Source organism: Botrytis sinoallii (assembly GCF_014898435.1).
Source record: "Botrytis sinoallii strain Bc 23 chromosome Unknown BSIN_007, whole genome shotgun sequence".
Classification (NCBI taxonomy): Eukaryota; Fungi; Ascomycota; class Leotiomycetes; order Helotiales; family Sclerotiniaceae; genus Botrytis; species Botrytis sinoallii.
In genome coordinates, this window is record NW_024066034.1 from 1379862 (window position 1) to 1400080 (window position 20219).

A 20219-nucleotide genomic window follows, 5' to 3' on the forward strand; every position below is an offset into this window, starting at 1 on the left:
TTCTTCTTGCCTTGTCCGATCTCAAATCAAGCTGTTCTTTTATGAAGAAATTTATATTTATATCTCTTGAGTTATTGAATCGCGTGAGAAAATGGGGTTCTTCTCATTCTCTCTCTCTCTCTCCCTCCTTGAAATCTGAGAAGAGAGTAAGGTTATCTGTCACGTTTAAATTAATCGTTTAGAGATTTGAGAAGTACTTAATTATTCATTCATTCGTATACATACGTACGAGGTAGGTAGTTTGTGATGGATTAATTATTCATGATTCCAAGGTTAGTTATAAAAATGCTCAAAAGATAAAAGATGAAAGATGCGAATGAATGGTGCATTTGATGCTAATGGATGTATACTAATTAGTTTATTTTTTATTTTTATTTTTCTATACGCGCACGCACTATGAAAAGATTGGGGATGAGTTCTTGGGGTTTTGTTTTTTTGTTTTTGTTTTGTCTTTTTTTGGGGGGGGGGGGGAGAATGAATGATTTTTTCCTTGTGGTGGGTTTCCCTTTCTGTGCTGATTGTTGATACTTGTTCTTTGTGGGATGGAGATTGTATTGCATAGGTATGTATGTATGTATGTATGTATGTATGTATGTATGTATGTATGTATGTATGTATGTATGTATGTATGTATGTATGTATGTATGTATGTATGTAATGGGAGATGTTTTTGTTATACTTTGAAATACATATGATTGTTGGGATTATATTTGCTATGTTTATTTATGAATTGTTGAGTTGGGTAGGTAGTGATGTGTGTGTATATTTCAGGTGATGAGTGTTAGTTTTGAGAAGTAGTATGAAGAGGTGAATGTGTTTGTGGCGAGATAATCATATCATGGCAAACAGACAGATTACATTATACTATCAACCGTGTTTTATCCCAGCCACACAATTCTCAAGCTTCCTCTATTCCAAATCCATCCCAGTCTACTAATCTCTCACCTCTCCTTCATCCCCTCTCACATTCCTCATCCATCTCCCTCAAATCCACACCCCCTCCCCTCGGGCAAAACCAATAAACAATCACCCCACCCAACACCCCCACAACCCCCCGCCACAAAAAACGTACTACTCTTCCCGCCCGCCTCCTGAATCGGCGTAAAAACCTGCGTCCCCACCGCCGCGCCCGCCTTTCAAACCCCGCACTCACCCCATACCCCAACCCCTAATCGCAGTCGGGAAACTCTCCGCGCTCATCAACCCAATCGTGGCACCGGGTCCCATGTGTCCCAGACTCGCAAAGAGTCCATACAGCACGATGAACGCGGGGAGATTTTCCGCCGTCGTCAGTCTCCCATAACATCCCCCGATGATAAATCCCAAGAAGATGTAGCCCGCAAACCCGAGAATGCCAGTCCATTTGCGTCCGATGCGGTTCACGAGCCACATACCCAGCAGCACCCCCGGAATGGGGAAGATGGCGAGGACAAACTGCCAGATGGCGACGGTGCGGATATTTTTCCCGGGCACGAGCCCGTTGATAATGGCGGCGCTCATGATGCTATTTGGAAAATTGACGAAATCGTAGAGGAAGAAGGCGGTGCTGGTGCCCAGAGCACGAAGCCCGTAGGTGCGCAGCACGAAACGCCAGGGTGTAGGCCGTGTGCGGAAATTCGATGCGCGGAAGAGTTTCCCGTCCGTCATGCGCAGACGGACGAGCATGACGACGAGCGGGAGGAGGGTGCTTATGCTGTAGATGGCGTGGAAGGCGACGGTGAGATTGTTGTGCGAGGCAAGCAGCGCGAGGAGATAGACGAGGGTGCAGGTGGGAGAACCGGTTGTGGCCATCAGGGTCGAGATGAAGACTTGGATGGGACCTCTTTGCGCATCGAAGGAATCGGCGGAGCCTTCGAGCGCCGCGGCGGCGGAGGACGGATATTCGCCTTCCAAACGCCCACGCCGGCGATGCCGCGGGCGATGGTGAGGTACCAGAGCATGTGTGAGGAGGGCTGGACTTGCAATGCAAGCGTTGAGAGGAGAGATCCGATGATCACGAGGGCGGATGTAAAGAGCATGCCGCCCTTGCGGGAAAATTTATCGGATGTGTAACCGAGAATGAGGATGCCGATTACGGAACCGATGAGTAGGGCATTGGAAATTCGGGTTTGGATTGTGGAAGTGTAGATTTTGGTGCCGAGGAGGTGATTGAATACGACATTTGTACTTGAGGCCTATTTGTGTTAGAAATGCAGTTTAAACATGGAATACCGAAGAGAAAGAAAAGAAAACTTACCAAGCCCTGTTGATATCCATCTGAATAGTTTGCCATTGCCTAGGTATGATCATCAATACAATCATCTCCTCAACTAATGCCCTATAGATATAAAACTTACAGATCCCATAATCGTCCAAATAGACCCAGCTTTAGTATCCACAGACTCGGCATCTGATTCCAGATCTCTCAATTCTTCCGCCGCATTATTGTCACCATTTTTCTCTCCCCCGGTCCTCATCGAAGATACATCCCGCTTGGCAATATCTTGTGATGCAACCATTATTAGCATTCGACTCTACTTAAACTGCGTACAGGTCTACGAACTTAGAATTGACAAAATTCCCGTATCAAGAACTCAAGGTCTTCGCAATTCCCAAAAACCTCCTTGTAATTTCAATTTTCCTTCCAAGCGGAAAAAAGGAAAGAAAGAAAAGAACACTCAAATACACGGAAAAAACATCCCCAAGATATACATACCCCTTCACCCCTCCACCCCTCCACCCCTCCTCCAAACTTCCCCTCCCATTCTCGCCATCCAACCCATCAGCCCACCCATCCCATCCACATCTACAAGTCTCCACACCAACAATCTACCATCGCAAAATCCATCCACAGAAGAAAACTTTTCCATCCCAACCTGCATCTCCGCGCAGTCTCCAATCTTCTGTAATCTGATTCTTGACGTTTAGATTGGGGGAAAAAAAATTGGACCCTTCCCGTTACATCTCCGAAATCTCACGGCATCTTTTCAGCCTTGCGTTTTGTCCCCGATTGAATAGTTCATGATTGGGTTTTCCATGACCACAACCGTCGATCACTAGCGCGGATATCGCCCTCTGTGGTAGAAGGAGTGGGGCATTTGAGTGGAAGCGCCGAGCAGTGTCCGATGCATCTGGTATGTATATTTCCGGCGGAATATTACAACCCGAGTTAGTGGATTTTGAGAGCGATTGTCAATGATGTGACAGGAGAAAATCGATTTGAAGATTATTGTAATGGTATACTGTCATACCGGCTGTGTCATCATGTTTCATGATTGATCTGATTATACTACAAGTCTCCACCACCACTTCCATTCTTCCACCACGAGACGTGTTCTGGCCACGCTTCCCAGTGTTAACTTCATCTTCTACTGATCTCGTACCGCCATTGCCTCCTTGGCCGCGAAACGGATTCCAGTCTGCCCTTTGCTTCCATGAATGTATTACACCTGACCATCCGACTTTTCAACTCAGCCTCCGACTTTTCCTTCATTCCAACCCTCGACATCATTTCGACACTACATTTATGTTCGCACAACCAAATAGACGTTAGAAAGTTAAACCCAACTTTCCTCATAAACACATATATGCTACGAAAAACACCAACTCCCAACTCAATCGCTGATGAAAAAGTCTCGTGTATATGTATATCCCTCATATACATCTACTTCCAATTCGACCCATTGTGCCCAAACCCAATGCCCACCAAAAGACGCTTCATGTACTGCGCTTTTTCCCCAAACGACTCAAAAAACAATAATAATGCAAATACAAAGGAAAAGTTTTCTTGTTTGAAAAGTAGAAGAAAGGTATTGTATAACCGATAAAGGTAGTAGTTGACAAAGGCGAGAACTCATAGTACCTCAATTAGTGAAACTTCCTCTAGTACTAGACTGAGAACTTCCACTATCGCTTGGTGTTTGCGGCTCGATAGAGACCTGGTTTTTGATTGCAACAATCCATTCGTGTTGTAATAGTTCCGGTGCCGAAGCACGTTTCTTGGGGTCTCTAATGAAGCATTTCTTGATGAAATCAATACCCTGGGGGCTGAGTTGGTCTGGTGATGGCATATTGAGGAGTGATTGCCTTGGGCAATATGTACATGATAGCCCATTCGTTATCAAGAGATGTCCAAGGTCGACGACCTGTGGCCATTTCAAGGATAACACAGCCGAGTGACCAGACATCGACTGAACCAGCTCGTCCTGGGTTCTCTCCTTTGATTACTTCGGGTGACATGTACATTGGTGTTCCAGTCATAGATTTGTTTTTGTTGGCAAGACTGGCTGTAGTCGCGGTGACAAGAGTTTTACCTTGGCGAGCAATAACTTTGCGGCGCCAAAAATCTACATATTTGATTACACCGTTGTGATCAAGGAGAATATCTGTGTATATTGTTAGAGAACTGATCGTATGGATGAGGCAAAAAAGATAACTTACTTTCTGGTTTGATGTCACGATGAACAATGCCACTTCGTGAAGATATGCTAGACCTTCAAGAAGTTGCAACAAAGCGTACACCATTATAAACCTGCTCGTCCTCGATTCTTCCATGCTCGAGAAGACCTGCAAGTGACCCACCAGAACAGTACTCCATGAAAATATAGACTTTATCGCGATGGACTTCAATTCCATGATATGAGACGACATTGGGATGATCGAGAACCTCCAAAACGTGCATCTCATCGGCAATCTGAGCAGCAATTGTAGGAATAAGATTAGGATCTTGTAGACGAATCTCTTTCACAGCCATAAGATGACCAGAGTCCAGATTGATCGCAGCATACACTGATCCAAAGGTACCACCACCAACAAAGTTTCCTTGTTGCCAGCGCATGTTGATATTGGATGGAGAAGCAGAAAGATGTGTGAGAGATCGGTCTGCTTCATTGTTTTCTTCAAGAACTCTGCCGAGAGCTTGCCTTTCCGCCTCGATAACCTTTCGTTCTTCATCAAGATCAGCTATCAGCTCAAGACGTTGTTTAAGAACAAACGCAGCTGATTCCTCATCATCAGCCATTCCCCTAATATCCATCTTCCTAAATTGGGCGTTCAATGTCTCCACCCGCTGTTTCTCTGCTTGAGCGGCCAAATTTGATCTTGCACCCATGATATCAAAATGTGAAATCAATAGAGACATACATCCCGAGACCTTGGATCGAAGTCTTGTATACTCATCTTCCCCTAGAGCTAAAATATGCTGGCCTTGAGTCATACCCATTGCAAATTCAAGTGCAAGCACCGCCCATCTGAATGTTTTACGATCCGTAGGAACGCAGTCATCACAAATGAAGCTCACCCAGTCCAGGGCAATCTTTGTGAGTTTGATGTTGTTCATTTGCTTTCGGTTTCGATCCATATAAGGCAAAGACCGCTGACCAAACTCGGTAGCGAAGATGAAGCAGGTTTGAATGAGTTCTTGACATTCCAACCCTTTTGTCTGTTTTCGAACAATTTCCACGCTGTCCATAATCAAGTTTGATAGCTTATACACGACCTTCTTGATGTCGGTCAATTTAAGATGCACTTTCTTGAGATGGGATCTCTGTTCAACCACCATATCCAGATGTATTCCGATCGAATCTAAAAACGCCATTCGTGCGTTTGATAATCTGGCTTGTGATCCGTCTGCAATAAGTCGAAGATGTCCAACTTTCAAATCTATGTTGATGTTTATCAAAGCTGAATCGACCTGTCGACCATCCCATCCTATTGGGATCTCGGGGCGAAGAACTAATATATAAGGGTTGCTAGGGTCTTCTTGTGTATCCTCGGTGTGATAGCAAGTTCCTAGAATGGACTGGATGTCTTGGGGTCGATTGTACAAAGACGGAGAGGCTATGAGGAAAATACCATCGTGCTCAATGCTTGCAGTATAAACCAAGAAGTGACCGGTTTCAATAAGCCTTGAGTAGAGTTCTTGCAAACCACTCTGCTTCAAAGCAATGCTGAAGTCCGTCGAGTTTTCGAAACGATCACTCAAGACCCTGGAAAATCTTTGCAACATACGCTGCCGCACGCGAACGGAGTCTAGACTCTGCTTATAACGCTTTGTCATCTCAGAAGCTGTTTCCTTTGGCTTTCTCACCATTTCTTTTTCGAAAGTGGTATTCAGTCGGAAGAAGGCCTTGTGGGTTAAAGAACTAAATTGCTCTGCCACTTCAACATCACCGCCTTGTAGATGTCGTCCAATCTCGTTAGAGAAGTCCCATTCTTGCTCAAGAACTTCAGCTTCCTTGAAAGTGTTTTTGTTTCCGCCCAATTTCCAGTTGAGCATCTTGAAGTAAAACTTAAGGGCATCTAAAACTACCTGGTCAAAGGACTCATCGATACAGGGTGGTAAATCCCACCCAGGCTCAGGATTTGATATGGTAAGGTACTCCTGCTTAATCAATATGGCAAGTTTCAATAATATTCTGAACTGCGAAATCATTTGCTCGGCCATCATTGCGTTTTGTTGCGTGGATTCTCGCATCTTCTTCGCATAATTTAGTCGAACCTTGATAATCTCTTCGATGAGGCGCGATGGAAAGTTTATGAGAGTGAGTAACTCTTCGATATAAGGAGGTAAATGACGCTTCGCAAAACCTTCGGAGTTCTCGATCAATGTATTCTTTGCTTTCATGATAACCTCAGATACACCTAACAGTATGCTTTTATCACCTTGTAGAGATCTCAACCCATCCTCCTTGAGCAACCTATCAATAAATGATGATTCATCGGAGAGTCCGTGTCCTGAAGGTGAGCGCTGTCTCACTTTGGTGAAGTCAAGTTCCGGATTTCCTACCCAGTTTTGTAGGACGGCAAGTTCAATGTTGATAAGTTCGGTGGTATTGTGCCATGATATGACAGCGTCGCAGGTAGCAGCGAATTGTGTAGACGCTGCCAGTTTATTCGCCATTTCCAAGCCGGTGCGAGATGGGTATAGACTTTCACACTTCTCAATCTTTGCAACTATGCCCCGCACTGATCAATAGTGTGATTTTCCAGCCTCACTCTCGCCTTGCACCTGAAACTTAATAATTTCCTCCAAAACGGTGTCAAGATTGGCCCGGGTATCTTCTAATATCCGTCGCTGGGCCCCTAAGCTTCTGCCGCATACCCTCGATCGTATACCAAGCCAGATCTCTGTGCCAATGTTCTCTGCTTTGTTTTCTGAATTACCAATTAAACGTTTCTTCTCTTGCCTAACTACGTCTCCGGTTAGCACAGATGCCAACATCCCATGCCATTCCAGACGCTCTCTATTTGCGGGATCTTTCAAGTCTTCCTGAGTAGGTTGTATGTCATCGTTGTTGTAGAAAAGTACAGTCTCTTGATCGAAGGGATCACCATCGAATTGTAATTCTGATGGGGATTCCTCTTCAGTATCTGATCCTGTTCCATATCCAAGACATAGAGTGTATAAGGTTCAGCGAAATATTCGAAAGGTGGATCATTTTGCGTAACCGTTGCCACATAAGCTCTTTCTTGCGCACGATATGCGCCACTTGGATCTTGTCTATTAAATCTCGAGTTTGAAACCGGAGCGATGACGATCCGAAATTGACATGTATGGAGCTTGTGGGGGTCGCCGCGCAGGCGCATATGTACTCGAAGGAGTTCGGGCTGGTGCAGTAGGCCTCTGAGATCTGGCCGTTGCGCCATTCAGAGGTTTTGGTGGTGGAGGGCTGAAAGCCGCTTCGCGGCTGTATATTGCCCCATTTGTTTCCGAATTGCTGCCTCGACTACGCATGCTTGAATTCATACTATTCATCTGGGGTCGAGAATCGATGGGAATAAAGGCATCGGGATGTGCGTCGTGTGCAGCATCTGGACTTAAATGTTCGACAAAGTCGTGGGAATCTGCAGAAGAGCCAGAGCCTCCAGAGTCGCTGGTCTCAACATGTGGGCGCTCCATGATCACAGAAGATTTTAATGATTCGAACCTGTGGTTGTCGTCCCCTTCTGTGAAACGTACAGCACGAGGTGAAATCTCCGAGCTCATGTTCAAGAGTGAAACTGGTTTTTAGAAAAATCAGAGGTTGCGAAAAGTACCTAATTTGCTTTGTTTAGCGTCGATGGGAAGTCATCCTGGTACCGATAAAGCAGGGGGGTAAGAGAGTGAGAGTGGTGATATAGATTGAAGTGGTACTTGTTTTTTGGTGAATGTCTAGAACCTCGATTCAGGGACGTGGAGAATAGATTTTGGAGAAAATTTCAATGGCAGATGAAGATATAAGAGAGAAAAAGGTAGAGTCGAGAAAAAAATGTAGGTTGACTTTCGCACTGATGTACCTAGGTAGGTAGGCCGAGAGAGATAAATGAGTACTGGGTTGGTGGGTAGGTAGATGGGTAGATGGATAGATAGATAGATGGGTATTCTTTTTCGAGAAGCTTCAAATAGGAATATAGATCAACTCCTACACGAGTGAATATGTATGTTTACATAGGTACCTATGAATACCTAGGTACATATGTTTATATATGTCTGGTAACCTCAGCTGAGATATCGATTAGATATTATACGGAATAGATGAGATGATACCAATCAAGACTCAAGAAGGTAGGTAAGGCTATTGGGTAGCTTTTAAGATGAGGACTAGAGATTGTTGATTGGGACACAATTATCGATCTTCGAGACCCGCTGTGATGCAAAATTATGAAAAATTATCCGATTTGGGCTTTTGACTAGGACATAGTAGTCGATATCTTCAGATGCACTTTTATCCCCAGCTACGAAGTATACTATTGCCTATTCTATCATCCGTCTGTGAATACCGAATACCGACGTCGGGAAGTGAATGATTTGAGTTAGATATCTACCTAGCTCTTATACCTAGTAGTTATTGAGAAGTACCTACCTGGATGCCTCGTAGATGAACTGGGAGAGAGAGGGACCGTAAACAATATTCAAATAGATACCTGATAGACATTCTCTTCTATTCCCATCATACAGAATAGAGTTTAATTGCTTGAGAAGGCCAATGAGATTCGTTACATCAGTTTACTAATAATACTACTGATGCTGCGGTAGATATTGCTTTTCGGCTACAACCCAGCACCTAGCAAGGGATTCATTTCGATGTCATGATGGTCATTCCAAAAAGAGAACCATGCGAGCCATACCTACTTCACCCCGCGACATTTTCTCATTTGCCACCCGCCAGGTCGATCATATCCTTCACTTCCAATGACAAGCTTGGATTCCATATTTGACGAGTTTCAAAGTGAATCCTCGAGAGCCAAGCCACTATTTACCGAGCTACCATCCATAATAGAAGCGAGGGAGCGAGGGGAGTTCAAAATGGGAGAGCTTGACTCGAGGCTGTAGAACAAGCGGTAGGTTGTAGTTTCTTGAGGCTGGAGCATCTTGAGAATTCTCATTTGATGTCAATTTAGCACAGTATGGACAGCACATATGATATAATGTTGTATTCTGTCAGAGTGTGTATGTACATGCCATACAAACTGGAAATCATGAATGCAAAGATCGACAGTGTAAAGGATGCCCGAGCGGGTGTTCACTGTGACGAGAATATGTTTATCAGATAGTGAAAGTGGCTTGTGTTGTTTCAACATCATATCTATCCATCTATCCATCTATCCATCTTAACCTTTCGGTACGGAATTGGAGGCTTGTCGTACCCTCTTTTCTAATACACAAGCCAAATGGTTCTATTTGACTCGTCTGGGCGATTGAGGGCAGATGGGTATAACTACCTCCCTACCTAGTATCTTATAAGGTTACGTACGGTCCACGGAACGGAGCACGAGCCGAACTCTCAGAAAGGCTGATGAAGGGGCTCTTTTTTTGGACACAAAATGTTTCAATGATCGATCGTGTCGGAGAAAAAGTTCCGATGCTAAAAAGTACTTAGGTACTTGATCCCTGTCAGGTGGTAGCCTCGTGTAGAACGCGTCTAGAATCTAGATGTAGAAATGAAAATGTTATATTGCAAATTGCTTTTTATATTGTCAAGGTATTACCTATCGTTCACCAACAACATAACTTTTTCAAACAGTCTTTGCAGTATATCCATTAAAGATCATTGTATAAAATATCTTCCTCATGATATAACAAATATTAATATTCGGGTGCTATGTCAAGTCAAGATGCATCCCCTTTCTCCGACGCGTCGATTCACCAAGCGCGTCGACAATCTGGTGTCTTGACCCCAAGCTCACAATCAATTAGTCACGATGATATAGGAAGCTTGGGAAGTAAAAAGCGAAAGAGAGATGGCAATTCATTGGAGGACTTGTTGAAAGATACATTCGTTGTCAAGGTGGGTAATCCATTTACTTATTTTTACAACACCATATCTGATTCGAAAATAGCCATATCCATCCAAAGCCAACACCCGACCTCGAACTTTCCAACCTATAATATTACTACCACGGTCACAGCTACCACTATCATATCTAGACGTAGGATCTGCGACCAATTCTTTGCCCCAATCGCGACTGTTCGAGACTCATGTTAAGATACTGGAATTGGAGGAACGAATGGGAAATCAGCCAATGGTCCTCATAGCTAGGTTAGATGACAATCGCACTTTATATGCTGTCGAGAGAGAATCGCGAGGCTTATATGTAGTCTTACAACTGGGTTCTTGGATCAACATACATCAATTGAGATCATCGGCCGTGGTAGCCCAAACCGAGCGCACAGATGTGCCGGTAAAGGGACTACTTTTCGGTTCAACTCATTTCGAAACCTCGACCGAACCATTGATCACACCGGAAGGAAGCAAATATACCAAGAAAAAGAGACTCGCCATCGAAGCGATACAGTCTATGATCAAACGCCCATCTACGCCGCTATTGCCAGAATCATGCCCTCAATCAGTTGCGCCTGAAAAAGTACCCGCATCCGAACCTCAAAATGACACTCAAGCGACTATCTGTTTACCCGCTTCGGAGACGAAAACACAAGCCACTTCCACTGAAATTTTTGACAATGTTCGAACTCAGTACTTCGAATCACTTTATCTTTCAAAAACTTCACTAGCATATTTTGCAAAAGGTCCTTTATCACGAGCACGTGCGGCATTTCACCTCGACTTTGACGCAAATCTCGATATGAGTGAACACATCGCATTCTTAGAAAGCCTTGTACTATCTAGTACTCTTCTTGACAAGAAATATCGTGATGGTATACCTGTCTGCGTCTCATCCATTGATATTCATGACCAGAGTGCCGACGATACTATAGTGAAACCCAAGAGGAGGAAGAGCAGCAAGAAGATGAAACCTGGCAAGAATGGGTTGTATCCAAATGAGGAGTCGCTCATTAAGCAATGGTGGATTGGCCATGACGAGGAGATAGAGCCCGGGGCTCCAGGATCATCTAAAGAAGAGTTAGCGAAAACTCGTATAGCCAATCTACGTATTCGCGAAACGCAACTCCAAATGATTGTAATTCTTGAGATTTTTGCTCTACAGCCTTTAGTTTCGACAAACGAGAACTTAGAAGGAGGCTTACCTAGTCTTCCGATTAACGACGGGATAATACAAAGCAAAGAAAGGACACCCAAGACTCGAAAACAGGATCATCTCACGATGCTTATCGACGTTCATATTGACCGACTATGCATTTGGCAATCCATTGCAAGTGAAGCTATCAAGGCTCCAGATACCAGCTCTGGCCTAACGTCCAACAATACCTTGAAGCATACTGACAATATTCTCAAGGACTTCTGTATAGAAGTTATTGTACCTTTCTTCTCGGCCCGTCTTCCAGATCGTTGTGATGCGATTAATCGCAAACTTGGTGGACCCATTACCAAATCGGCTTCAAAACCTAGGGTTTCCAAAGCTGCAAGTTTCTCAAACACACTTACTCGGCCAGGGACTATCACCAAGCGTCCTGTTCCTGCAAAGCAAAAGAAGAGTCTGCAGCGTGTATTGACAGATGATAGAGAGAGACGTAGTATGTCAATAGGCTCAAATAGAGCCATTTCCTTAATGAGGTCGGCTACCGATCCTACCATTCCTGGACTGAAAAGAGAGACAAGTGAAGCTCCATCCTTGTCTAGCATACCTTCTGCCGAGTTTAAGCCTCTTCATGTTAATAGAGGTGGTGTCTTGAATTCCAAAAGATTTTCCCAGAGAGAGGTGGATATGAGTACACTTGCGCCAGACCCTAATTCGAAAGCAAAGAAACAAGCTGCCATTGATGCAGAATTGAAGGATGCCATATCAGCACTAAAGAAACCAAATCGTGAGCTGGCTGGTAAAGCTTTAGTTGAGACTGCCGAACGAAGATCTGCCTCTGCTGGACATCCTCGAAAATCCAAAAAGCCTGTCAGAAATCCGCTGTTTCAAGCATTTCAATCGGTACAGATTAAAGCCACTCCCAAAACCAACCGTCAAAAGGATATGTTTGGGGAATCTCGATCGACTATTGGCAGATCTAGAGATTTCGACCAGATGGAGCTTGGCATCATCCCCCCATCAAGTGTACCTACCATACCACAATCCAAAGCTCGCCCTTCATATGATCTTGACCCCTTTCGAGATTCTGTACAAGCAACTCCAACTCGAAATCCCCTTTCAAGTTCGTTTAGATCTACGAGCAATTTTACAAACCTTGACGCTGATTATGGTGCAATACCACCTTCTTCACCGTTGCAAATGCGCCGCTCTAGCGCACAACTATTCAACAGCATTCCTGATTCTGTTGTCAAAAGACCTTCTCTGTCATCTGTCCCAAGTAATTTGGAAACACCCATTAAAATACCTTCACCTTCAACATTGTTTACTGGTATACAGGAAACACCATTGAAGGAAACGCCACTGAAGGGAATATCATTGAAGGAAACACCAATGAAAGACACTCCTGTCCGTAAAATATCAGAATGGATATCGGGTTACACCCGTCCTGCGGGCCCTTCGAATGAAGACCAAGAGAACATAAGAGATGTGCCAGTAGCACTAGAAAAGATGAAACCCACACAAGTTTACAAGAAAAAGGTATCGTATTATGAGGCGTTAGGATGGAATGATGATGATATTGATGACTTGGCATGATATAACTGCATTTGAAAGGAGTAATTTGAATTAATACCAATTACTGGAATGGTTTTCATGACTGGTTGGCTGCATTGCGTAGGGTTTGGGTTTAGCATAGCATTGGCGTATTGTATGAACTATTTTACAACTTGGTGTTGCATCGCATATCGCACTCAGTATACACACTTCCATAGGTATTTGCGAGATATAAATACATGAAGATATAAATTATTGAATTATCAAATTATTAAATCACTAAAGACTTTCCAACATGATGTTTAAAACACTCAGAATCATTAAGTTTCCTTTCTTCTTTAACCCAATTCCTGGACTTCAACTACTTACCCGTAACCTTATGCCTGACCTCTCGTCCCAGCACAACTTTTAAAAACATTAGCTTACCTTACCGTTAACCGGGAAGCAAGTAATGCAATAGAAAGTGGAGTATGGCGGGGACCGCGATAAACAAATTGATAATGATAAACAAACTTTATATGCATCTGCGCTTCATCGATTCCCGAAAGAAAAGCAGAAGAAAAAATGTTTCAATAATTCCACGTCGATTTCTTCTGGTTCTTTCTATTAGATTCTAGGGATTGATTGATTGCTTGATTGATTTAGTTCATTGATTGCAGAGCGGAGCACTCAGAGCTGGATTTTCTCGTTGCTTAATACGTTACATTACATATACTTAGTATCAATATCTAGAACGGTGAACTTTACTATCGACAAAGTCAATGTGGTTGAGGTTGAGATACTGCCACTAGAAGTAAAGAAGGAACGATCAGTTTCAACATCCAGAAGACGAATAAGATTCCTACTGAAAAGAAAGAATATTATTACCTAGTATTCTATTTTATTCTCGGGGGTTTTGCCCAAAAAAACAAAGAATCAGAACTCTCCACCATATAAAGAAACATCCATAAGCAAGCCACTCTCCAACCTCTCCTCTGTCTCTCGCTCAAAATGGATATTCTGGCTCTCATCCAAGCTAATCCTATCGTCAACGGTATAGCCACTTACATCTCTCTCCCTCCCCTCCACCATACTAACCCTCCTCAGATATCTACCAACATCTCGCGCCCTACCTAATGCAAGCATATCCCTATCTCCTGCGCGCCTATCCGCTGCTGCACAGCACCTACAGCTCTCTCTTCAGCAAAATCCTGCATCCCCTCTACCTCTTCACCATAACGCACATCATGCCACTGTTGCTCCCCTTCCTCGAAGCCACGCTCAAAGTCGCGAGTCAGAGTCCGGGAATCGCGGTCGTGGTGGGGGTTTTGGCCGTGGTCTGGTTTATATTTTTCCTGATGAGTTTGATGCGCAGGATGGTGGCGTGGGGGTTGCGCATGGTGTTTGGATTGGTGTTTTGGGGGGTGTTGGGCGGAGTGGCGGTGATGGTTTTGCAGAGGGGGGTGGGGAGGACTGGGGGGGAATTGGTCGAGGGGGGGAGATGGATGCTGGATGTTTTTTGGAGTGAGTATTTGAAGGCGAGGAGGGAGCAGGAGATGAGGAGGTGAAGGGTTGGTTTGGTGGGGAGGTCTTTTTGTGATATTGTGGGTTGGTGGGTTTGATTGGCGTTTAGATTTGGGTTGGGTTTGGATGGGTTTTGTGATGATATGTGAGGGAAATGGAGAATAGCAATGGAGAGGAAGAGATGGGTGGGTGGTGAGGGAATGCATTGGATAGAAGGGTACATGCTTCGGAGCATCAGCAATGGTTGGATGAGCGTTGTAATTACCGCCTGCCATCAGCGAATGGGGCAACTTTAACAATGAACATGATACGACGTTAGGCGGACATTGGCATATCATGAAGAGCAAGCTCATGAAAGAAAAAACAACATTTGTAGATATCTCCAATCTTCGATAATTCTTGATAGTCTTGAATATGATAACTCACCCAAAAAAACGCCAACGCTATGCATCATACAATTATTTCTCCTTAACGCCAGTTCGGTATCCTCTCAAATTCCGTGCCTCCCAACCAGCTATGCGCCTCTGCTCGTGCCGAGATTCAAAGTATACTTGACTACCAATATTTGCAGCTGTCTGAGTATTCCACATAACGCATTTTCATTTTATTCCCAAAATCCCAAACGAAGCCAATTTATTCTGCCTCATCATATTCCACCTCATCATTTGGTTCCTTTGGTTCTTGCGCCTCATGGAATTGAATAGCATCATCAATATAACTCAAGATTCCTCCAACACTATCCTCACTCTGCACATCCAACCTCAAATACGAGACCATACTGAAACTGTCAATCAACCCCGCAACCGCCTTATTCAATCTGCGGAAACTGTTCCCCTTCATCAATGTCTGCGCATCCTTTGCTTCACCCTCTCCATCATCTTCTTCCTGATCATCATCCAATAACGACGTATCCGGATCTAAGAATCTTTTCAGTTCTCTCTTTGCGACTTGTCCTTTTACTAAATCCATCTTGGACAGAATATTGACGTGTGGAACCTCGAGCATAATCATCGCACTCATAGCAGATAAAGTGCCTGCGAAAAACTTCGCGCGATCAACCACAAACGTCGCTTCTAACAGATACGCCGCGCATAGATTAATATCCAATGCGCCCGTCTTGGTCAAGAACTTTACCAGAGCTGGTAAGATTGGAATATGTGTGTATAATTCTATCTGGCCTGGCATATCGATGATGATAAGATATTCTTCGGTCAGAGGCTCGATGGCTTCGGAGAGGAAATCGAGATTTTCGAGAAGGAATTCGAAACAATAGATGAGACCGCCGTTGGGGCCGAGACCCATTTCTTCCATGACATCTTCAAGGGATATGAGATCTTTGATATCGAGATCAGGTTCGTGGGTGAAGGTTTCGGCGGCCGGGTCAAGGTTAATGTAGAAGCAGGAGCGACGATTGTTTTGGAGATGATTTATGAGACCGGTACAGAAGGTTGTCTGGAGGTAAAGGAAAAGGGGATTAGTATATATCTCCCTCTTGACTTGTTTCGGGAGAACATTCACAAAGATTAAGACTTGAATTGGGAATGGCTAAGGCCTGGAGATATAAGAAAGACGTGCATAGAATGGAAAGACATTACTTTTCCTGCACCTGCAGGTCCCATTACTAGGACACCGAATTTACTCATCTTGAAATTATGGTAGGTATCTGGTATTAGCGATGGGTAGATAATATGCGACGATGCGAGTATTTGTATTTGGTTGTGAACAATGTGCCCTGGGAAGCAATGATATGATAAATTGTGAGTACCTACCTATTATCAGACTTCTAAAATGTTGATAGTGGGGTAGCTTCTATCAGTAAAAGAAAAAAAGAAAGTTCAGCCTTCTCCTTTCCTGCTTACCTAAGCAGACAAAAGTTTCTTTACACAAGGCTGAGGAATGAAATGTTTCTAGAAGGCCACGAGAAGGCGTAGAGATTTTGTCATAATCATTAGTAGAAAGTTAGAATGTAATTAGTACCACCTAACCTACGGGATGCTAGGCAAGGCCCGTCTCGGTACGAGTGTGCCCCGTACGAAACTGTCTCAACAAACTACCATTACAACATATTGATACCTACCAATACCTATCAAATAAACTATCAAACCGACCGAGATGGGAATCTATTGACAATTCTTCGGCGGCAATATTACCCAAGAGGACTACTTGTACGTACTACATAGGTAGGCAAGTCAATGAAGTGAGTGTGATAATCTAGACTGCCAAACATAATGATACAGAATACCACAAACAATCTCGGAGCGAAGGGTATATTGAATCCAAATATTCGGCGCCCGAGATGTATTCTAGATGATTGAAGCCAATGAACCACTACTGGCACAATCAACCAATCACGCCGTTCAACATCTCCAGATCATCACTCATATCTGCATGATAACCTGATAAAGGCAGCTGGAACTGCAAGTCCCTCGTCCTCAATACCCCTGCACGGAATCAACATGGGATGTATGGAATCAATCTTGCATGCACATCTTTGAATCTTACCAAGTACATGCAAATTGCGACTTTGCGAAAGCAAAAGAAAAGAAGGGCGTGACAGCGTGAGGTGTTCGGTATCATACCTACCTAGGCAAGGGAACATATGCTACTGGACTGTCGGCCAGCCTGGCAGTCTCTATTGGGAACTAGGGAGGTATTCTGTACCAGCCCTGGAGAGATGGTGCAATTCTCCCCATTTCATTACTAACCAATTGGAATTCGTAGCACAGACATATTCTTTGTTTAACCCCACCTTCCCCCAAAAAATCCCAATCACAAACTTTTCCTTTCCTTACATACTACATAGATCCTTTTCTTCCGACCCCTCGACCTCTTGACTCTTCTCTTCTTCTTTTAAAAAACAACACCTCTCAATAGTTTGTCTTTTTCTCCCATTTTCTCTCACACAACTCTCTTTTCTCCATCATCTCCTCACATATACCAACCGTAATCATGGTTCAAGCCAACGGATCAAATGGGGTCTCCCACCACAACCAAGGAACCTTCCTTTCACCGTAAGCTGGCCTTTGACTCGATAACAAATTTTCTTACTGATCGTTTTATCTAGTCCGAGTCTGTTGGTGAGGGACATCCAGACAAGATCGCTGATCAAGTCTCCGATGCTATTCTCGATGCATGCTTAGCTGAGGACCCTCTCTCCAAGGTTGCTTGTGAGACTGCTACCAAGACTGGTATGATTATGGGTCTTGGTGAAATTACCACCAAGGCACGTCTCGATTACCAAAAGGTTATCCGTGGAGCCATCAAGGATATCGGATACGATGACTCTTCCAAGGGTTTCGATTACAAGACTTGCAATGTTTTGGTTGCCATTGAAGAACAATCCCCAGATATCGCTCAAGGTCTTCACTACGAGCAAGCTCTTGAGCAATTGGGTGCTGGTGATCAAGGTATCATGTTCGGTTATGCCACTGATGAGACTCCTGAATTATTCCCTTTGACCCTTCAATTGGCACACAAGCTTAACGCTGCTATGTCCGCTGCTCGCAGAGACGGAAGCTTGCCATGGCTCAGACCTGACACCAAGACTCAAGTTACCATTGAGTACAAGCACGACAACGGAGCTGTTGTCCCACAAAAGGTTCACACTGTTGTCGTCAGTGCTCAACACGACGAAAACATCACCACTGAGTCTTTGAGAAAGGAGATCTTGGAGAAGATTATCAAGAAGGTTATCCCAGCTGAATACTTGACTGAGGAGACCATCTACCACGTAAGTTTCATTGTAATCATCTTGCAATTATAATTTGCTAACATGCCCCTTTCAGATCCAACCATCCGGACTTTTCATCATTGGTGGACCTCAAGGAGATGCTGGTCTTACTGGCAGAAAGATTATTGTCGACACATACGGTGGATGGGGTGCTCACGGTGGTGGAGCTTTCTCCGGAAAGGATTTCTCCAAGGTCGACAGATCTGCTGCCTACGTCGCTAGATGGATTGCCAAGTCTTTGGTCAATGCCAAACTTGCCAGACGTGCTCTCGTCCAACTCTCATACGCTATCGGTGTTGCTGAGCCACTCTCAATCTTCGTTGACACATATGGTACCTCCAGCAAGACCTCTGATGAACTTGTTGAGATCATCAGAGCCAACTTTGACTTGAGACCTGGTGTCATTGTCAAGGAGCTTGATTTGGCTAAGCCAATCTACTTCAAGACTGCCAAGAACGGTCACTTCACCAGCCAAGAATTCAGCTGGGAGAAGCCAAAGACCCTCAAGTTCTAAATAAAAATATAATAAACTCAAAACACAACATCAGTACAGGACTCAACGTCTTTGTACAACCAGGATTCCCTGTATTTCCTACGGATATCTAACGGCGCAATGATTGATGAAAGGCATGGTCTCAACGACCTTTGGGGCCAATATATGGCGGGAGTTTTTTTATGATATCATTCACATTTTTTTTTACACCTGCTTTGAACAGCGCTTTATTGCATGACAAAAGCACTATTTTCTGAGTTTCTTCTCATTTGTTTTTCAAGGATAACATACAGCAAAAGACACAAATGAAGATAAAAGTCTTTCAACATAGACCGTAGATATGGCGGGCAATGGATTATTACTCTTTTCGGGGATGGGAGGTGTGGCATACATAGCATTCGGCGTTACGGAGAACTTCAACATCTTCAATATAGTCGGAGAATACCTTAGGCAGGTTGCCTTGGAGAGGATTCTCAGTTGCTATTGTGCATGGAGCTCAACTTAGTTCGATTTGAATTGAGAATAGACAATTATCTAATCATGATTTGATGGTTAGAAGAATAGTTTTTTTGATTTAGTGGGGGGATAGCAATTTAAGATTACTGTTCTTTCTCTACTTTTATTATTTGATATATGCATATTAGTGATATGAAGTGAATTTGATTATTTGATTTGTGTAGACTCAAGAACTTGGGGATCATAGTCACATCGACAGCCCTGAAAAATTCCTCACACCTATGTTCAAGATTTGCCGAAACTTTCCTCGAAAATGGCGTAATCTCTTTGACAAAATGCTTGCTATTGTGCAGAAATTTCTCTTTGTGGATTGGATTCGTATTGTTCGCAAATTCTTTGATGTGTTGTATACTTACTTGGTAGTGGGATGGATGGCATGAGGCTGAGCTTCAAAATTGCTTTCCAGTCTTGTATGATGGTGAAGGAAGGATACTTGGGGAAAATATAAATAACTACGGTGGATAAAATCGGGCTTGAAGGTTGAAGATTAGAGAAGGAGAAGGAGGGTATCTGGGACAGAGTATTGAGTATTGCAGATTGCAGATTGGGGGATTAAGTAGAAAGTGTTGGAGGTATGTGACTTGGTGGTGGCTAAATGACGAGACGGATAGCGCTAGCAGTTATTGTCAATCTTGGGGTGAAGGGATATGGGAGGTGGGAGTAGTTGGAAATTGGGAGTTTGGGTGGTTTGAGACTTGAAATTTGGAATTTGAAATTTGGAACTTGGAACTTGGAACTTGTAATGGTTTCTGGTTGGGAGATCTGGGATGAGAGGGGGATGGAGAGGAAGGGATGTGGATGTGTGAGATGGAGAGATTGGGGAATAGAAAGGAAAGATGGGTTTTGGAAGATCTAGAAGAGGGAGAGATAATGGGGATGCGGATGGGAAGGAGAATGAGAGGGAGTGGATGAGATGAAATGAGATGGGAGGAGAGATTAGATGAATATGGATGGGTGAGCGGGTGTTCGATCGGTGTTTATTTATACTTATTGAATGTGAGTGTGAAAATGGATGTGTGATGTGAG

General features: G+C 43.8%; 7 protein-coding genes across 7 annotated transcripts; 3 read left to right on the top strand and 4 right to left on the bottom strand.

Annotated features, from left to right (window-relative positions):
* Positions 1 to 1149: 1149 nt before the first annotated feature.
* On the bottom strand, positions 1150 to 2498 carry EAF02_004831 (uncharacterized protein; the record flags this gene model as incomplete). Its single annotated transcript, XM_038900879.1, has 4 exons — positions 1150 to 2024; positions 2081 to 2174; positions 2237 to 2275; positions 2337 to 2498. The coding sequence occupies 4 exons, from the start codon at positions 2496 to 2498 to the stop codon at positions 1150 to 1152; spliced, it is 1170 nt and encodes a 389-aa protein (XP_038759391.1).
* A 439-nt stretch (positions 2499 to 2937) lies between these two features.
* EAF02_004832 (uncharacterized protein) lies at positions 2938 to 3487 on the bottom strand (the record flags this gene model as incomplete). The annotated part of the gene is made up of 3 exons (XM_038900880.1): positions 2938 to 3110; positions 3231 to 3403; positions 3429 to 3487. 3 exons carry the CDS (start codon positions 3485 to 3487, stop codon positions 2938 to 2940), a joined length of 405 nt encoding a protein of 134 aa, XP_038759392.1.
* Positions 3488 to 3842: 355 nt separating this feature from the next.
* On the bottom strand, positions 3843 to 7966 carry EAF02_004833 (uncharacterized protein; the record flags this gene model as incomplete). Its single annotated transcript, XM_038900881.1, has 6 exons — positions 3843 to 3987; positions 4019 to 4364; positions 4501 to 6945; positions 6976 to 7291; positions 7312 to 7475; positions 7504 to 7966. The coding sequence occupies 6 exons, from the start codon at positions 7964 to 7966 to the stop codon at positions 3843 to 3845; spliced, it is 3879 nt and encodes a 1292-aa protein (XP_038759393.1).
* A 2095-nt stretch (positions 7967 to 10061) lies between these two features.
* Positions 10062 to 12993, top strand: EAF02_004834 (uncharacterized protein; the record flags this gene model as incomplete). The annotated part of the gene is made up of 2 exons (XM_038900882.1): positions 10062 to 10247; positions 10300 to 12993. The coding sequence occupies 2 exons, from the start codon at positions 10062 to 10064 to the stop codon at positions 12991 to 12993; spliced, it is 2880 nt and encodes a 959-aa protein (XP_038759394.1).
* A 379-nt stretch (positions 12994 to 13372) lies between these two features.
* Positions 13373 to 14826, top strand: EAF02_004835 (uncharacterized protein). Its single transcript, XM_038900883.1, has 2 exons — positions 13373 to 13984; positions 14038 to 14826. Exons 1-2 carry the CDS (start codon positions 13942 to 13944, stop codon positions 14496 to 14498), a joined length of 504 nt encoding a protein of 167 aa, XP_038759395.1. The 5' UTR covers positions 13373 to 13941; the 3' UTR covers positions 14499 to 14826.
* A 261-nt stretch (positions 14827 to 15087) lies between these two features.
* On the bottom strand, positions 15088 to 16097 carry EAF02_004836 (uncharacterized protein; the record flags this gene model as incomplete). Its single annotated transcript, XM_038900884.1, has 2 exons — positions 15088 to 15906; positions 16050 to 16097. The coding sequence occupies 2 exons, from the start codon at positions 16095 to 16097 to the stop codon at positions 15088 to 15090; spliced, it is 867 nt and encodes a 288-aa protein (XP_038759396.1).
* Positions 16098 to 17403: 1306 nt separating this feature from the next.
* Positions 17404 to 18698, top strand: EAF02_004837 (uncharacterized protein; the record flags this gene model as incomplete). Its single annotated transcript, XM_038900885.1, has 3 exons — positions 17404 to 17430; positions 17519 to 18184; positions 18240 to 18698. 3 exons carry the CDS (start codon positions 17404 to 17406, stop codon positions 18696 to 18698), a joined length of 1152 nt encoding a protein of 383 aa, XP_038759397.1.
* Between the last annotated feature and the right edge of the window lie 1521 nt (positions 18699 to 20219).